Source organism: Amblyraja radiata, chromosome 45 (genome assembly GCF_010909765.2).
Source record: "Amblyraja radiata isolate CabotCenter1 chromosome 45, sAmbRad1.1.pri, whole genome shotgun sequence".
Taxonomy (NCBI): domain Eukaryota; kingdom Metazoa; phylum Chordata; class Chondrichthyes; order Rajiformes; family Rajidae; genus Amblyraja; species Amblyraja radiata.
Window position 1 is genome coordinate 8,021,864 of NC_046000.1, and position 14,230 is coordinate 8,036,093.

At 50.6% G+C, this 14,230-nt stretch overlaps 1 protein-coding gene across 1 annotated transcript in view; it reads left to right on the forward strand.

Moving 5' to 3' along the window:
* Positions 1 to 3,837: 3,837 nt before the first annotated feature.
* LOC116968456 (pyruvate carboxylase, mitochondrial-like) overlaps positions 3,838 to 14,230 on the forward strand; it is a 103,127-nt gene continuing 92,734 nt past the window's right edge. The window contains exons 1-2 of the mRNA XM_033015220.1: positions 3,838 to 3,871; positions 9,310 to 9,399. Of these exons, the coding sequence (XP_032871111.1) occupies positions 3,838 to 3,871; positions 9,310 to 9,399 (124 nt within the window). The remainder of the gene's footprint in view (positions 3,872 to 9,309; positions 9,400 to 14,230) is intronic.

Genomic DNA, 14,230 nt, shown 5'->3' on the forward strand with positions numbered 1-14,230 from the left:
AAATTTGATGGCCATTTTAATCCATGTGATATATTATAACGGGAGCAGTGGTGAAGACATAAGAGTCACATACGTCCATAACTCCGCAAGGGCATCAACTCGGCCCATCAAGTCTACTCCACCATTCATAGAAACATAGAAACATAGACAATAGGTGCAGGAGTAGAGGCCATTCGGCCCTTCGAGCCTGCACCGCCATTCAATATGATCATGGCTGATCATCCAACTCAGTATCCCATCCCTGCCTTCTCTCCATACCCCCCGATCCCTTTAGCCACAAGGGCCACATCTAACTCCCTCTTAAATATAGCCAATGAACTGTGGCCTCAACTACCTTCTGTGGCAGAGAGTTCCACAGATTCACCACTCTCTGTGTGAAAAATGTTTTTCTCATCTCGGTCCTAAAAGATTTCCCCCTTATCCTTAAACTGTGACCCCTTGTTCTGGACTTCCCCAACATCGGGAACAATCTTCCTGCATCTAGCCTGTCCAACCCCTTAAGAATGTTGTAAGTTTCTATAAGATCCCCATGGCTGATCCATCTCTCCCCCTAACCCCCGACACCCACACTAGATGTGTCTATCAATAGAATCCATCTGTATCTATCTATCTCTGCCCTAAAAATATCCGCTGACTTGTGGCCTCGTGGCAAAGAATTCCACAGATTCACCCCCCCCCCCCCCCCCCCCCTCATCTCCTTCCTAAAAAAAATTCATCCTTTAATTCCAAGGCTGCGCCCTCTAGTCCTAGACTCTCCCTCCAGGGGAAACATCCTCTCCCACACCCCTCACTGAAAAACGACCTTCACTGTCGGAGAGAATGGATGATTTCTCAGGCAATGCGTGAAGACAAATATTGCCGCAACATTCTCACCTTATAAAGGATCGTAATAAAAACTGGATTATTAAAAATTACACAGAGTAAGGTTACGAGACGATAGAATTTTATTTATCCCAGGAGGGAATTTGATTTGCAAACAGTCGTAAAGACACAACGAGATACCTGCAACGTGAAATTAAAGCGATGAGTGGAAAGGATTGGCGGGTGCAAAGATTGGGGGGGGGGGGGGGAGTCAGTCTCTGTCTCAGTCGACCCCACGACACAGAAGGGGGAGGGGTTGTCCGGTTTGATAGCCAAAGGGAAGAAGGATCTTTTGTGGCGTTTTGTGCTGCATTTGGTGGAACCAGTCTGTTGCTGAAGGTGCTCCTCAGGTTGACCAGTGTGTGTCACGGAGGGGGTGTGAGCTGTATTGTCCAGGATGCTTCCGCAGATAGAAACATAGAAACATAGACAATAAGTGCAGGAGTAGGCCATTCGGCCCTTCGAGCCTGCACCGCCATTCAATATGATCATGGCTGATCATCCAACTCAGTATCCCATCCCTGCCTTCTCTCCATACCCCCTGATCCCTTTAGCCACAAGGGCCACATCTAACTCCCTCTTAAATATAGCCAATGAACTGTGGCCTCAACTACCTTCTGCGGCAGAGAATTCCACAGATTCACCACTCTCTGTGTGAAAAATGTTTTTCTCATCTCGGTCCTAAAGGACTTCCCTCTTATCCTTAAACTGTGACCCCTTGTTCTGGACTTCCCCAACATCGGGAACAATCTTCCTGCATCTAGCCTGTCCAACCCCTTAAGAATTTTGTAAGCTTCTATAAGATCCCCCCTCAGTCTTCTAAATTCTAACGAGTACAAGCCAAGTCTATCCAGTCTTTCTTCATATGAAAGTCCTGACATCCCAGGAATCAGTCTGGTGAACCTTCTCTGTACTCCCTCTATGGCAACAATGTCTTTCCTCAGATTAGGAGACCAAAACTGTACGCAATACTCCAGGTGTGGTCTCACCAAGACCCTGTACAACTGCAGTAGAACCTCCCTGCTCTTATACTCTTATGATACAACGGTGGTTGGCCTCATCAGCAACAACGATGAGTCAGCCTATAGGGAGGAGGTCCAGCTCCTTGCAGCATGGTGCGCTGACAACAACCTGGCCCGTAACTACAAGAAGACCAAGGAGCTCATTGTGGACTACAGAAGGTCTAGGGGCGGCACACACACCCCCATCCACATTAACGGGACGGAGGTGGAACGTGTTTCTGCTTCAGGTTCCTGGGGGTCAACATCTCCGATGACCTCTCTTGGACCCACAATACCTCAACTCTGGTCAAGAAGGCTCACCAGCGTCTCTTCTTCCTGGGGAGACTGAAGAAGGTCCATCTGTCTCCTCAGATTCTGGTGAACTTCTACCGCTGCACCATCGAGAGCATCCTTACCAACTGTATCACAGTATGGTATGGCAACTGCTCTGTCTCCGACCGGAAGGCATTGCAGAGGGTGGTGAAAATTGCCCAACGCATCACCGGTTCCTCGCTCCCCTCCATTGAGTCTGTCCAAAGCAAGCGTTGTCTGCGGAGGGCGCTCAGCATCGCCAAGGACTGCTCTCACCCCAACCATGGACTGTTTACCCTCCTACCATCCGGGAGGCGCTACAGGTCTCTCCGTTGCCGGACCAGCAGGTCCAGGAACAGCTTCTTCCCTTATTTATTGCTCATATTCTATGTCGCTCTTCTAGGGCGATGCTAACTGCGTTTCGTTGTCTCTGTACTGTACACTGACAATGACAATAAAGTTGAATCTGAATCTGAATCTGATCCTTCCCTCCAAGACCAACTTCCCCGTGAATCCAACTCCAACTCCAACTCCGCCCCCAGGACGGAGCCAGCCTTCCCGATGAGTTTGTTGACCGTGTTGGCGTCTACGGCCTTCGCCCCGCTGCCCCGGCTCACGGCAACGAAGAAGATGGCACTGGCCACCACCGACTGGTAGAACATCTGCAGCATCTTACTGCAGATGTTGAAGGAGTGGGGCCTTCCCACAAAGTCCAGCCGGCTCCGTCCCTTCTTGTACAGGGGCCTCAGCGTTCCTGGACCAGTCCGGTTCACTGTCCAAGTACCAACTCCAAGGTACTTGTACCCCTTGGTACTCCTTGGTGAAGGGTGAAGATGGTTTGGGAAGTTTTAACATGAGGTGTTGAGTTTTGGGACGTCTAACAAGGGAAGGACCTACACAGTGAATGGCCGGCCTCTGGGTAGTGTTGGAGAGCAGAGGGATCTAGGAGTACAGGAACATGGTTCCTTGAAGGTGGAGTCGCAGGTAGATCGGGTGGTCAACAAGGCTTTTGGCACTTTGGCCTCCATCAGTCAGAGGATTGAGTATAGATGTTGGGAGGTCATGTTGCAGTTGTATAAGACGTTGGTGAGGCCACATTTAGAATATTGCATTCAATTCTGGGCACCATGTTATAGGAAAGATGTTGTCAAGCTGGAAAGGGTTCAGAGAAGATTTACGAGGATGTTGCCAGGACTAGAGGGTGTGAGCTACAGGGAGAGGTTGAGTAGGCTGGGTCTCTATTCCTTGGAGCGCAGGAGGATTAGGGGTGATCTTACAGAGGTGTACAAAATCATGAGAGGAATAGATCGGGTAGATGCACAGAGTCTCTTGCCCAGAGTAGGGGAATCGAGGACCAGAGGACATGGGTTCAAGGTGAAGGGGAAAAGATTTAATAGGAATCTGAGGGTTTAACTTTTTCACACAAAGGGTGGTGGGTGTATGGAACGAGCTGCCAGAGGAGGTAGTTGAGGCTGGGACTATCCCAACGTTTAGGAAACAGTTGGACAGGTACATGGATAGGACAGGTTTGGAGGGATATGGACCAAGTGCAGGCAGGTGGGACTAGTGTAGCTGGGACATTGTTGGCCGGTGTGGGCAAGTTGGGCCGAAGGGCCTGTTTCCACACTGTATCACTCTATGACTAATATCTCTGTAGCAAGACATGAATCGGAAGACAATCACAGTGAAAGTGGGAGGTATGTCAGTGCACAGGCCCTGTATAGTACACACCAAATTCAAAATTCCTTCACTAATGTAGACAAATATGCTGGAGAAACTCAGCGGGTGAGGCAGCATCATAGATGACAATAGACAATAGACAATAGGTGCAGGAGTAGGCCATTCGGCCCTTCGAGCCAGCACCGCCATTCAATGTGATCATGTCTGATCATCCCCAATCAGTACCCCGTTCCTGCCTTCTCCCCATATCCCCTGACTCCGCTATCTTTAAGAGCCCTATCTAGCTCTCTCTTGAAAGCATCCAGAGAACCGGCCTCCGCCACCCTCTGAGGCAGAGAATTCCACAGACTCACAACTCTCTGTGTCAAAAAGTTCCTCGTCTCCGTTCTAAATGGCTTACTCCTTATTCTTAAACTGTGTGTGGCCCCTGGTTCTGGACTCCCCCAACATCGGGAACATGTTTCCTGCCTCTAGCGTGTCCAAACCCTTAATAATCTTATATGTTTCAATGAGATATCCTCTCATCCTTCTAAACTCCAGAGTGTACAAGCCCAGCCGCTCCATTCTCTCAGTATATGACAGTCCCGCCATCCCGGGAATTAACCTTGTAAACCTACGCTGCACTCCCTCAATAGCAAGAATGTCCTTCCTCAAATTAGGGGACCAAAACTGCACACAATACTCCAGGTGTGATCTCACTAGGGCTCTGTACAACTGCAGAAGGACCTCTTTGCTCCTATATTCAACTCCTCTTGCTATGAAGATGCTGCCTCACCCGCTGAGTTTCTCCAGCATTTTTGTCCACCTTCGATTTTTCCAGCATCTGCAGTTCCTTCTTCAACATTTCCTTTACTAATGATTCATTTCATAGTTTGGCGCTCTGTAAATTTCTTAATGTGATACTTGGTTCCGAGTTATTAATTATAGTGGAGCAGCGCAGCTCATTAGAGGCAAGGAGCAGAATTAGTCGTCCCAGAGACGTCGGTGGAAGTATCAGGAGAAATATCCCCCTTGGAATGGAGGTGAGGGGGAATTTCTTCAGCCTGAGGGTGGTGAATCTGTGGAATTATTTGTAGGCCACGTCGGTGAATGTTTTTAAGGCGGAGATTGATAAGATTCTTGATCAGTGCGGGTGTTCGGGGTTACGGGGAGAATGGGGGAAAGAGGGAGAGATAGATCAGTGGATGTAGTGTATCTAGACTTTCAGAAAGCCTTTGGTAAGGTCCCGCACGGGAGACTGGTGACTAAAATTAGAGCACATGGTATTGTGGATAGAAAATTGGTTGGCAGACCGGAAGCAAAAGAGTAGGAGTGAACGGGTCCTTTTCAGAATGGCAGGCAGTGGCGAGTGGAGTGCCGCAAGGCTCGGTGTTGGGGCCGCAACTGTTTACCACATATATTAATGATTTGGAAGAGGGAATTAGGAGCAACACTAGCAAGTTTGCGGTTGACACTAAGATGGGTGGCAGTGTGAACTGTGAAGAGGATGTTAGGAGGTTGCAGGGTGACCTGGACAGGTTGAGTGAGTGGGCAGATGCATGGCAGATCAAGTCAAGTCAAGTCAAGTTTATTTGTCACATACACATACGAGATGTGCAGTGAAATGAAAGTGGCAATGCTCGCGGACTTTTGTGCAAAAAGACAAACAACCAAACAACCAAACAAACTATAAACACAATCATAACACACATATACCTTTACATAATAAATAATGGAAGGAAAAACGTTCAGTAGAGTTAGTCCCTGGTGAGATAGGCGTTTACAGTCCGAATGGCCTCTGGGAAGAAACTCCTTCTCAACCTCTCCGTTCTCACCGCATGACAACGGAGGCGTTTGCCTGACCGTAGCAGCTGGAACAGTCCGTTGCAGGGGTGGAAGGGGTCTCTCATGATAGTGTTGGCTCTGGAGTTGCACCTCCTGATGTATAGTTCCTGCAGGGGGGCGAGTGAAGTTCCCATAGTGCGTTCGGCCGAACGCACTACTCTCTGCAGAGCCTTCTTGTCCTTGGCAGAGCAATTCCCAAACCAGATGGTAATGTTCCCGGACAAGATGCTTTCCACCGCCGCTGCGTAGAAGCACTGGAGGATCCTCGGAGACACTCTGAATTTCCTCAATTGCCTGAGGTGGTAAAGGCGCTGCCTTGCCTTACTCGCGAGTGCTGAGGCGTGTGATGCCCATGTCATATCCTCGGAGATGTGGACTCCCAGATATTTAAAACAGTTCACCCTATCCACAGGATCCCCATTTATCCTCAATGGAGTGTACGTCCTCGGATGATGTGCCCTCCTAAAGTCCACGATCAGCTCCTTCGTTTTTTTGATGTTCAAGAGGAGGCTGTTATCCTGGCACCAGAGTGCTAGATCAGCCACCTCCTCCCGGTAGGCCTTCTCATCGTTGTCTGAGATCAGGCCCACCACCACAGTGTCATCAGCAAACTTAATTATTGAGTTGGAGCTGAACCTAGCCACACAGTCATGTGTGTACAGGGAGTACAATAGGGGGCTGAGGACGCAACCCTGGGGCGATCCTGTGCTCAGGGTGAGGGACTTCGATGTATTCCCTCCCATCTTGACTACCTGGGGCCTGGCAGTGAGAAAGTCCAGGACCCAGGCACACAGGGAGGTGTTGAGCCCCAATTCTATTAGCTTCCCGGCCAGTCTGGTGGGGACTATCGTGTTGAAGGCTGAACTGTAGTCTATGAACAGCATCCTCACGTAGCCCCCCTTCTGGCTGTCCAGATGAGAGAGAGCGGTGTGCAAAACCTGGGAGACCGCATCGTCCGTGGATCTGTTCGGACGGTATGCGAACTGTAACGGGTCCATGTTGCAAGGGAGGAAGGCGCAGATGTGTTTCTTCACCAGCCTCTCAAAGCATTTCATGACTACCGAGGTAAGGGCCACCGGATGGTAGTCATTCAGACAGGCTGGGGAGGCATCTCTTGGTACCGGTACAATGATGGATTTTTTGAAGCAGGCAGGGACCACGGACTTGTCCAGGGAGAGGTTGAATATTGTAGTGAGCACCGGAGCTAGCTGCGTAGCACAGGACTTGAGTACTCGCCCCGAGATGCCATCGGGGCCTGCAGCTTTCCTCGTGTTCACCCGTGTCAGAGCCCTCCTCACGTCGTGCTCGGACAGCGAGAATGTGTGCACATTCCTCCCTTCAGCTTCGGTAGCCAGCCCGCTGGTGGTATTGTCGATAGTCGGCAGACCTGGGGTGATGTTGCCCGTCTCGAAACGAGCGTAAAAGGAGTTCAGGTCATCAGCTAGGGAGGTGCCGGCACTTGCGGATGAGGGAGGGGTGCTCCGGTAGTTGGTTACAACCCGTAGCCCCTGCCACAGGCTTCTGGTGTCCTGTTGCTCCATCTGTAACTCCATCTTGTCTCTGTACCTTCTCTTTGCGTCCTTCACCGCCCTTCGCAGTCGGTAGGACTCTGCCTTGTAGACGTCCATGTTTCCTGATGCCAGGCCCGAGTTGTAGGCAGCGGTGCGAGCATTCAGGGCCACACGAACAGACCTGTCTACCCAGGGTTTTTGGTTCGGAAACCATTACCCTTACCGTGGGGACGATGTTGTCGGTTACTGTTGCGATGAAGTCCGTGACTGCTTACGCGAACTCACTGACGTCACTGGAACTTGCTTGGAACATATTCCAGTCGACATTGCTCAGTGCATCTTGCAGCATGGCCTCTGACTGGTCGGACCACCGCTTTACGTCCCTCGTCTCTACCGCTTCCCGAACTATCCTCTGTTTATACTCCGGCAACAGGGAAATGGCAGCATGGTCAGATTTTCCTAGGGGAGGGAGTGAAACGCCCTTGTCGCCTTTCCTGCAGTGGTCCAATGTTCTCTCCCCCCTGGTGGCACACGTGATGTGTTGGTAGAAGTTCGGCATGACCTTCCTGAGAATCTCATGTAGATAGGGTGGTAAAGAAAGCTTTTGGTGTGCTGGCCTTTATAAATCAGAGCATTGAGTATAGAAGTTGGGATGTAATGTTAAAATTGTACAAGGCATTGGTGAGGCCAATTCTGGAGTTTGGTGTACAATTTTGGTCGCCTAATTATAGGAAGGATGTCAACAAAATAGAGAGAGTACAGAGGAGATTTACTAGAATGTTGCCTGGGTTTCAGCAACTAAGTTACAGAGAAAGGTTGAACAAGTTAGGGCTTTATTCTTTGGAGCGCAGAAGGTTAAGGGGGGACTTGATAGAGGTTTTTAAAATGATGAGAGGGATAGACAGAGTTGACGTGGAAAAGCTTTTCCCACTGAGAGTAGGGAAGATTCAAACAAGGGGACATGACTTGAGAATTAAGGGACTGAAGTTTAGGGGTAACATGAGGGGGAACTTCTTTACTCAGAGAGTGGTAGCTGTGTGGAATGAGCTTCCAGTGAAGGTGGTGGAGGCAGGTTCGTTTTTATCATTTAAAATAAATTGGATAGTTATATGGATGGGAAAGGAATGGAGGGTTATGGTCTGAGCGCAGGTATATGGGACTAGGGGAGATTATGTGTTCGGCACGGACTAGAAGGGTCGAGATGGCCTGTTTCCGTGCTGTAATTGTTATATGGTATATGGTTATTATATTTGATTTAGTAAAATCTGCAGATGCAGTATAATATAGATAAATGTGAGGTTATCCACTTTGGCGGCAAAAACAAGGGGGCAGATTATTATCTCAATGGGGTTAGGTTAGGTAAGGGGGAGGTGCAGTGAGACCTGGGTGTCCTTGTACACTGGTCACTGAAAGCTGGCTTACAGGTACAGCAGGCAGTGAAGAAAGCTAATGGAATGTTGGCCTACATAACAAGAGAAAACCATAACAAAACAAGGGGGGGGGGGATTGTCCCCACCTCTCAAAACATGGGGTGGAACGAGCCCCCCCCCCCCCCCCCCGTTCCCCCCAGGATCTCCGCCCATGTCAGTGGAGGCCAAGTCAGTGGATATTTTTAAAGGCAGAGTCTTGTGTTGGAAGGAACTGCAGACGCTGGTTTCAACCGAAGATAGACACAAAATGCTGGAGTAACTCCGCGGGACAGGCAGCATCTCTGGAGAGAAGAGATGATCAGTACGGGGGTGTCGGGGGGGAAGGCAGGAGAATGGGGTTAGGAGGGAGAGGTTGACAAAAATGCTGGAGGAACTCAGCGGATGAGGCAGCCAGCATCTATGGAGCAAAGGAATAGGTGACCTTTTGGGTTGAGACCCTTCTTCAGACTGATGTGGGGCTGGATTGGGGGGGGGGGGGGGGGCGGGAAGAAGAAAGGAAGATGCGGAGAGGGTGGGCGGGGGGAGAGCGGGGGAGGGGAGGGGAAGGAAGGAGGGAGAAAGCAGGGACTACCTGAAATTGGAGAAGTCAATGTTCAGGCATGGTTGAATGGGGGAGTAGACTTGATGGGGGCCGAATGGCCTAATCCTGCTGCTGTCACTTGTGATCATTGCTGCCGCCTTTTATTCCAGGTCATGTGATGGTTAACGGGCCGGTGACCCCGATCCCCGTCAAGGCGAAACCCACCACCATAGACGCCATCGTTCCACAGGTTCCTGTCGGTAAGTGTCTGGTCTTCCCTCTACTGTGGAGGTTATTTCTTCACCTTCAACCTGTCCCGTTGTCTTGCCGAGTATTCCCAAGCTCCCAACCTGTTCTCCGGGTCTCGTGCCGACAAAGAGTCATACGTACATATGATCACAAGTTCATAAACTCGGCCTTCAAGCCTACTCCGCCATTCGATCATGGCTGATCTATCTCTCCCTCCTAACCCCAGGCCTTCTCCCTGTAACCCCTGACACCTCACGATGGGAGAAGGTACAAACTCCGTACGGACAAGAGCTGGTGGTCCTGGGATCGAGCGCGGGATCTCCAGCCGCCGTGAGGCAGCAGCTCCACCCGCTGCCACGCCACGCCCGCCACACGGTGGACACGAGAGTGCCGACCGACGCCAACACGGACTCACCTCCATAGATGGTAGAAGAGCAGCGGTACGTTCAGCCCCAGCGTGACCCACTCCCCCGCACACGTGAACATCACGCAGAACAGCCCGTGGATGGAATATTCCGGAAGCACCAGCTGAAACAGGAAGTCCAAGGGGCCAGAACGGTATCAGCACAGAGTCAACACATCGGGTCCTAACCTCATAATGTCATAAGTGATAGGAGCTGAATTAGGCCATTCGGCCCATCAAGTCTACTCCGCCATTCGATCATGGCTGATCTATCTCTCCTAACCCCATTCTCCTGCCTTCTCCCCTTAACTCAGGCGCGTGGCCAGATTTTGGACTGCTGTTCCAATGTTCAGAAGTCCATACGTTCCCTACGTCTATGGGCGCCGGAGACCCGGGTCCGATCCTGACCGCCGGCACTGTCAGCGTGGAGTTTGCACGCACTCCCCGAGACCTGCGCGGGTTTCCTCCGAGATCCTCAGTTTCCTCCCAAATTCCACGTATTTGTAGGTTAATTGGCTTGGTGTAAGTGTAAATTATCCCTAGTGTGTGTCGGGTAGAGTTAACGTGCGGGGATCGGTGGTCGGCGCGGACCCGGTGTTTAACCGCGCTGTATCTCTAAATAAAAAACGACCTCCTCCGGCAGCTCGTTCCATACGCCCACCACACTTTGTGTGAAAAAGTGACCCCTCGGATTCCTATTCATTCTTTTCCCCTTCACCCTAAACCTATGTCCTCTGGTCCTCGATCCCCCTACTCTGGGCAAGAGACTCTGTGCATCAACACTATTGATAGTATATAGGATAGTCAATCTAGAAGCTGCTTAAGCTGCTTAAAGTATCTGCCTTATTCAATTAATATTTTTGACAGCATTAATCATCTTTTTTGTAATACAATTCAATGATTTGAGTATAGGAGCAGGGAGGTTCTACTGCAGTTATACAGGGTCTTGGTGAGACCACACCTGGAGTATTGCGTACAGTTTTGGTCTCCTAATCTGAGGAAAGACATTCTTGCCATAGAGGGAGTACAGAGAAGGTTCACCAGACTGATTCCTGGGATGTCAGGACTTTCATATGAAGAAAGACTGGATAGACTCGGCTTGTAAGAATTTAGAAGACTGAGGGGGGATCTTATAGAAACTTACAACATTCTTAAGGGGTTGGACAGGCTAGATGCAGGAAGATTGTTCCCGATGTTGGGGAAGTCCAGAACAAGGTGTCACACAGTTTAAGGATAAGGGGGAAATCTTTTAGGACCGAGATGAGGAAAACATTTTTCACACAGAGAGTGGTGAATCTGTGGAATTCTCTGCCACAGAAGGTAGCTGAGGCCACAGTTCATTGGCTATATTTAAGAGGGAGTTAGATGTAGCCCTTGTGGCTAAAGGGATCAGAGGGTATGGAGAGAAGGCAGGGATGGGATACTGAGTTGGATGATCAGCCATGATCATATTGAATGGCGGTGCAGGCTCGAAGGGCCGAATGGCCTACTCCTGCACCTATTTTCAATGTTTCTATGTTTCTATGTACGGAGTTTGCAAGTTCTCTCCCCGTGACCTGTGTGGGTTTTCTCCGGGTGCTCCGGTTTCCTCCCACACTCTAAAGACGTGCAGGTTTGTAGATTAATTGGTTTTGGTACAAAATTGTAAATTGTCCCTAGTGTGTGTAGGACAGGAGCTCCCCCTCCCCTCACCCCACTCACCATCAACAACACCACAGTCACATCTGTGGAGTCTTTTAAGTTCCTGGGAACCATCATCTCCAAGGACCTTAAGTGGGGGGGGGCCACCATCGACTCCACAGTCAAAAAGGCCCAACAGAGGATGTACTTCCTGCGGCAGCTGAGGAAACACAATCTGCCACAATCAGGCAATGGTGGTCCAATTCTATACGGCCATCGTAGAGTCACCGTCTCCATCATGGTCTGGTTTGGCTCAGCCACCAAGCACGACACCTGGAGGCTGCAGCGAACCGTCCGATCAGCAGAGAAGGTTGTTGGCTGCAACCTTCCGCCCATTGACGAACTGTACGCTGCAAGGGCCAGGAAGCGAGCGGGCAAGATCAGCTCTGACCCCTCTCACCCTGGCCACAAACTCTTGAATGGCGGTGCAGGCTCGAAGGGCCGAATGGCCTACTCCTGCACCTATTGTCTATGTTTCTATGTTTCTAAACTCCGTACAGGATCGAACCCGGGACTCCGGCGATGCCTAGCAGACGGGCTCGGACTCCACCGCTAGTGAACTAAACCCGCTAATAACACTGCATTGAATTTCTCCAGCCCCTGAAGCCTGCAGTTCATTCCCTGTGTGAACATTTGATGCTCTCTCTAAGCCAGGCATGAAGTGACTGGAATCTGATTAGCAAGTTCCCTAAATCGCAGGGGTTAATGCCATTTGAAGATCTCGCGCAACCAATTTCCGTTTACCCTGCAGGGTCCCAGGGGGGCCGTGGATCAGAACACTAATAATACTAGCGATTTGTTTGGGAGCTTCAGCATGTGTTGGCCGTTCATTCTCCAAAGCCGCCTGCTTCCCTCAACTGCTTTTATTGCCACCCTTGGCGATAAAACCTCAGCAATTAAAAATAACAGGCAGAGGCTGATCAAACACGTTGCTGCAATCATTGGAAGATAGGCTCGGCACGGTGGGGCCTGTTTCCGCGCTGTATCTCTCAACCAAACTCACGGTGGCGGGTGGAGCTGCTGCCTTACAGCGCTTGACAGCGCCGGAGTCCCGGGTTCGATCCCGACTACGGGCGCTGTCCGTACGGAGTTTGTACCTTCTCCTCGTGGATTTTCTCCGAGATCTTCGGTTTGCAATGAGGGGTAGAATCTGGCGGGAAATGATGGCAATACGGAAAGAATAAAATTGGTTTAGAGATAATGGCGGCACGCTGGGTAGCGGTGGAGTTGCTGCCTCACAGCGCCGGAGACACGGGTTCCATCCTGACTACGGGTGCTGTCTGTATGGGGAGTTAGGAGGGAGAGATAGATCAGCCATGATTGAACGGCGGAGAAGACTTGATGGGCCGAATGGCCTCAATCCTGCTCCTATCACTTCTGGGAAACCACGTTGGACGACCACGTGATCAGGTGACCCCGTGACCCCTGGACGGAGCGGTGGCGCAGCGGTAGATTTGCTGCCTCACGGCGCCAGAGACCCGGGTTCCATCCCGACTACGGGCGCTGTCTGTGCGGAGTTTTACCTTCTCCCCGTGACCTGCGTGGGTTTTCTCCGGGATCTTCAGTTTCCTCCCACACTCCACAGACGTGCAGGTTTGTAGGTTAATTGGCTTGGTGTAAATGTAAATTGTCCCTAGTGTGTGCAGGGTAGCCCTAATGTGCGGGGATCGCTGGTCGGCACGGACTCGGTGGGCCGAAGGGCCTGTTTCTGCACTGTATCTCTAAGCTAAACTAAGTCATAGGAGCAGAATTAGGCCATTCGGCCCATCGAGTCAATCATGGCCGATCTATCTCTCCCTCTCAGCCCCATTCTCCTGCCTTCTCCCCATAACCTCTGATGCCCGCACTAATCGAGAATCTGTCACTTAGATTCACCTCCCTCAGGGCAGTTTCTGCCGCTGGATGGTGGCGCAGCGGGTAGTGTTGCTGTCTCACAGCGCCAGAGGCCCAGGTTCGATTCGGACTACGGGTGCTGTCTGTGCGGAGTTTGCACGTCCCCCCCGTGACCCACGTGTACAGGTTTGTTGGTTAATTGGCTTGGTCTGAATGTAAAATTGTCCCTAGTGTGTGTAGGATAGTGTTAGCGTGCGGGGATCGCTGGATTGTATAAAATAGAATTGGGTGCTGTCCCTGTGTACATAACACCCATTGGATGTTCTTGGCAGGAAAATGGGGTTAGGTGGGGGAGATAGATCAGCCATAAAGTCTTATGGTCATAAGGGATAGGATAGAATTAGGCCATTCGGCCCATCAAGTTGACTCCACCATTCAATCATGGCTGATCTGTCTCTCCCTCCCAAACCCATCCTCCTGCCCCCTCCACATAACCTCTATCACCCACCATGACTTAATGGCGGAGTAGACTTTGATGGGCCGAATGGCCTAATTCTCCTCCTGTCACCCATGAACTTATGAAACATAGAAACATAGTAAAATTAGGTGCAGGAGTAGGCCATTCGGCCCTTCGAGCCAGCACCGCCATTCAATATGATCACGGCTGATCATCCAAAATCAGTACCCCGTTCCTGCTTTCTCCCCATGTCCCTTGATTCCGTTAGCCCCGAGAGGTAAATCTAACTCTCTCTTGAAAACATCCAGCGAATCGGCCTCCACTGCCTTCTGTGGCAGAGAATTCCACAGATTCACAACTCTCTGGGTGAAAACGGTTTTCCTCATCTCAGTCCAAAATGGCCGACCCCTTATTATTAAACTGTGTGTGGCCCCTGGTTCTGGACTCCTCCAACATGGGGAACATTTCC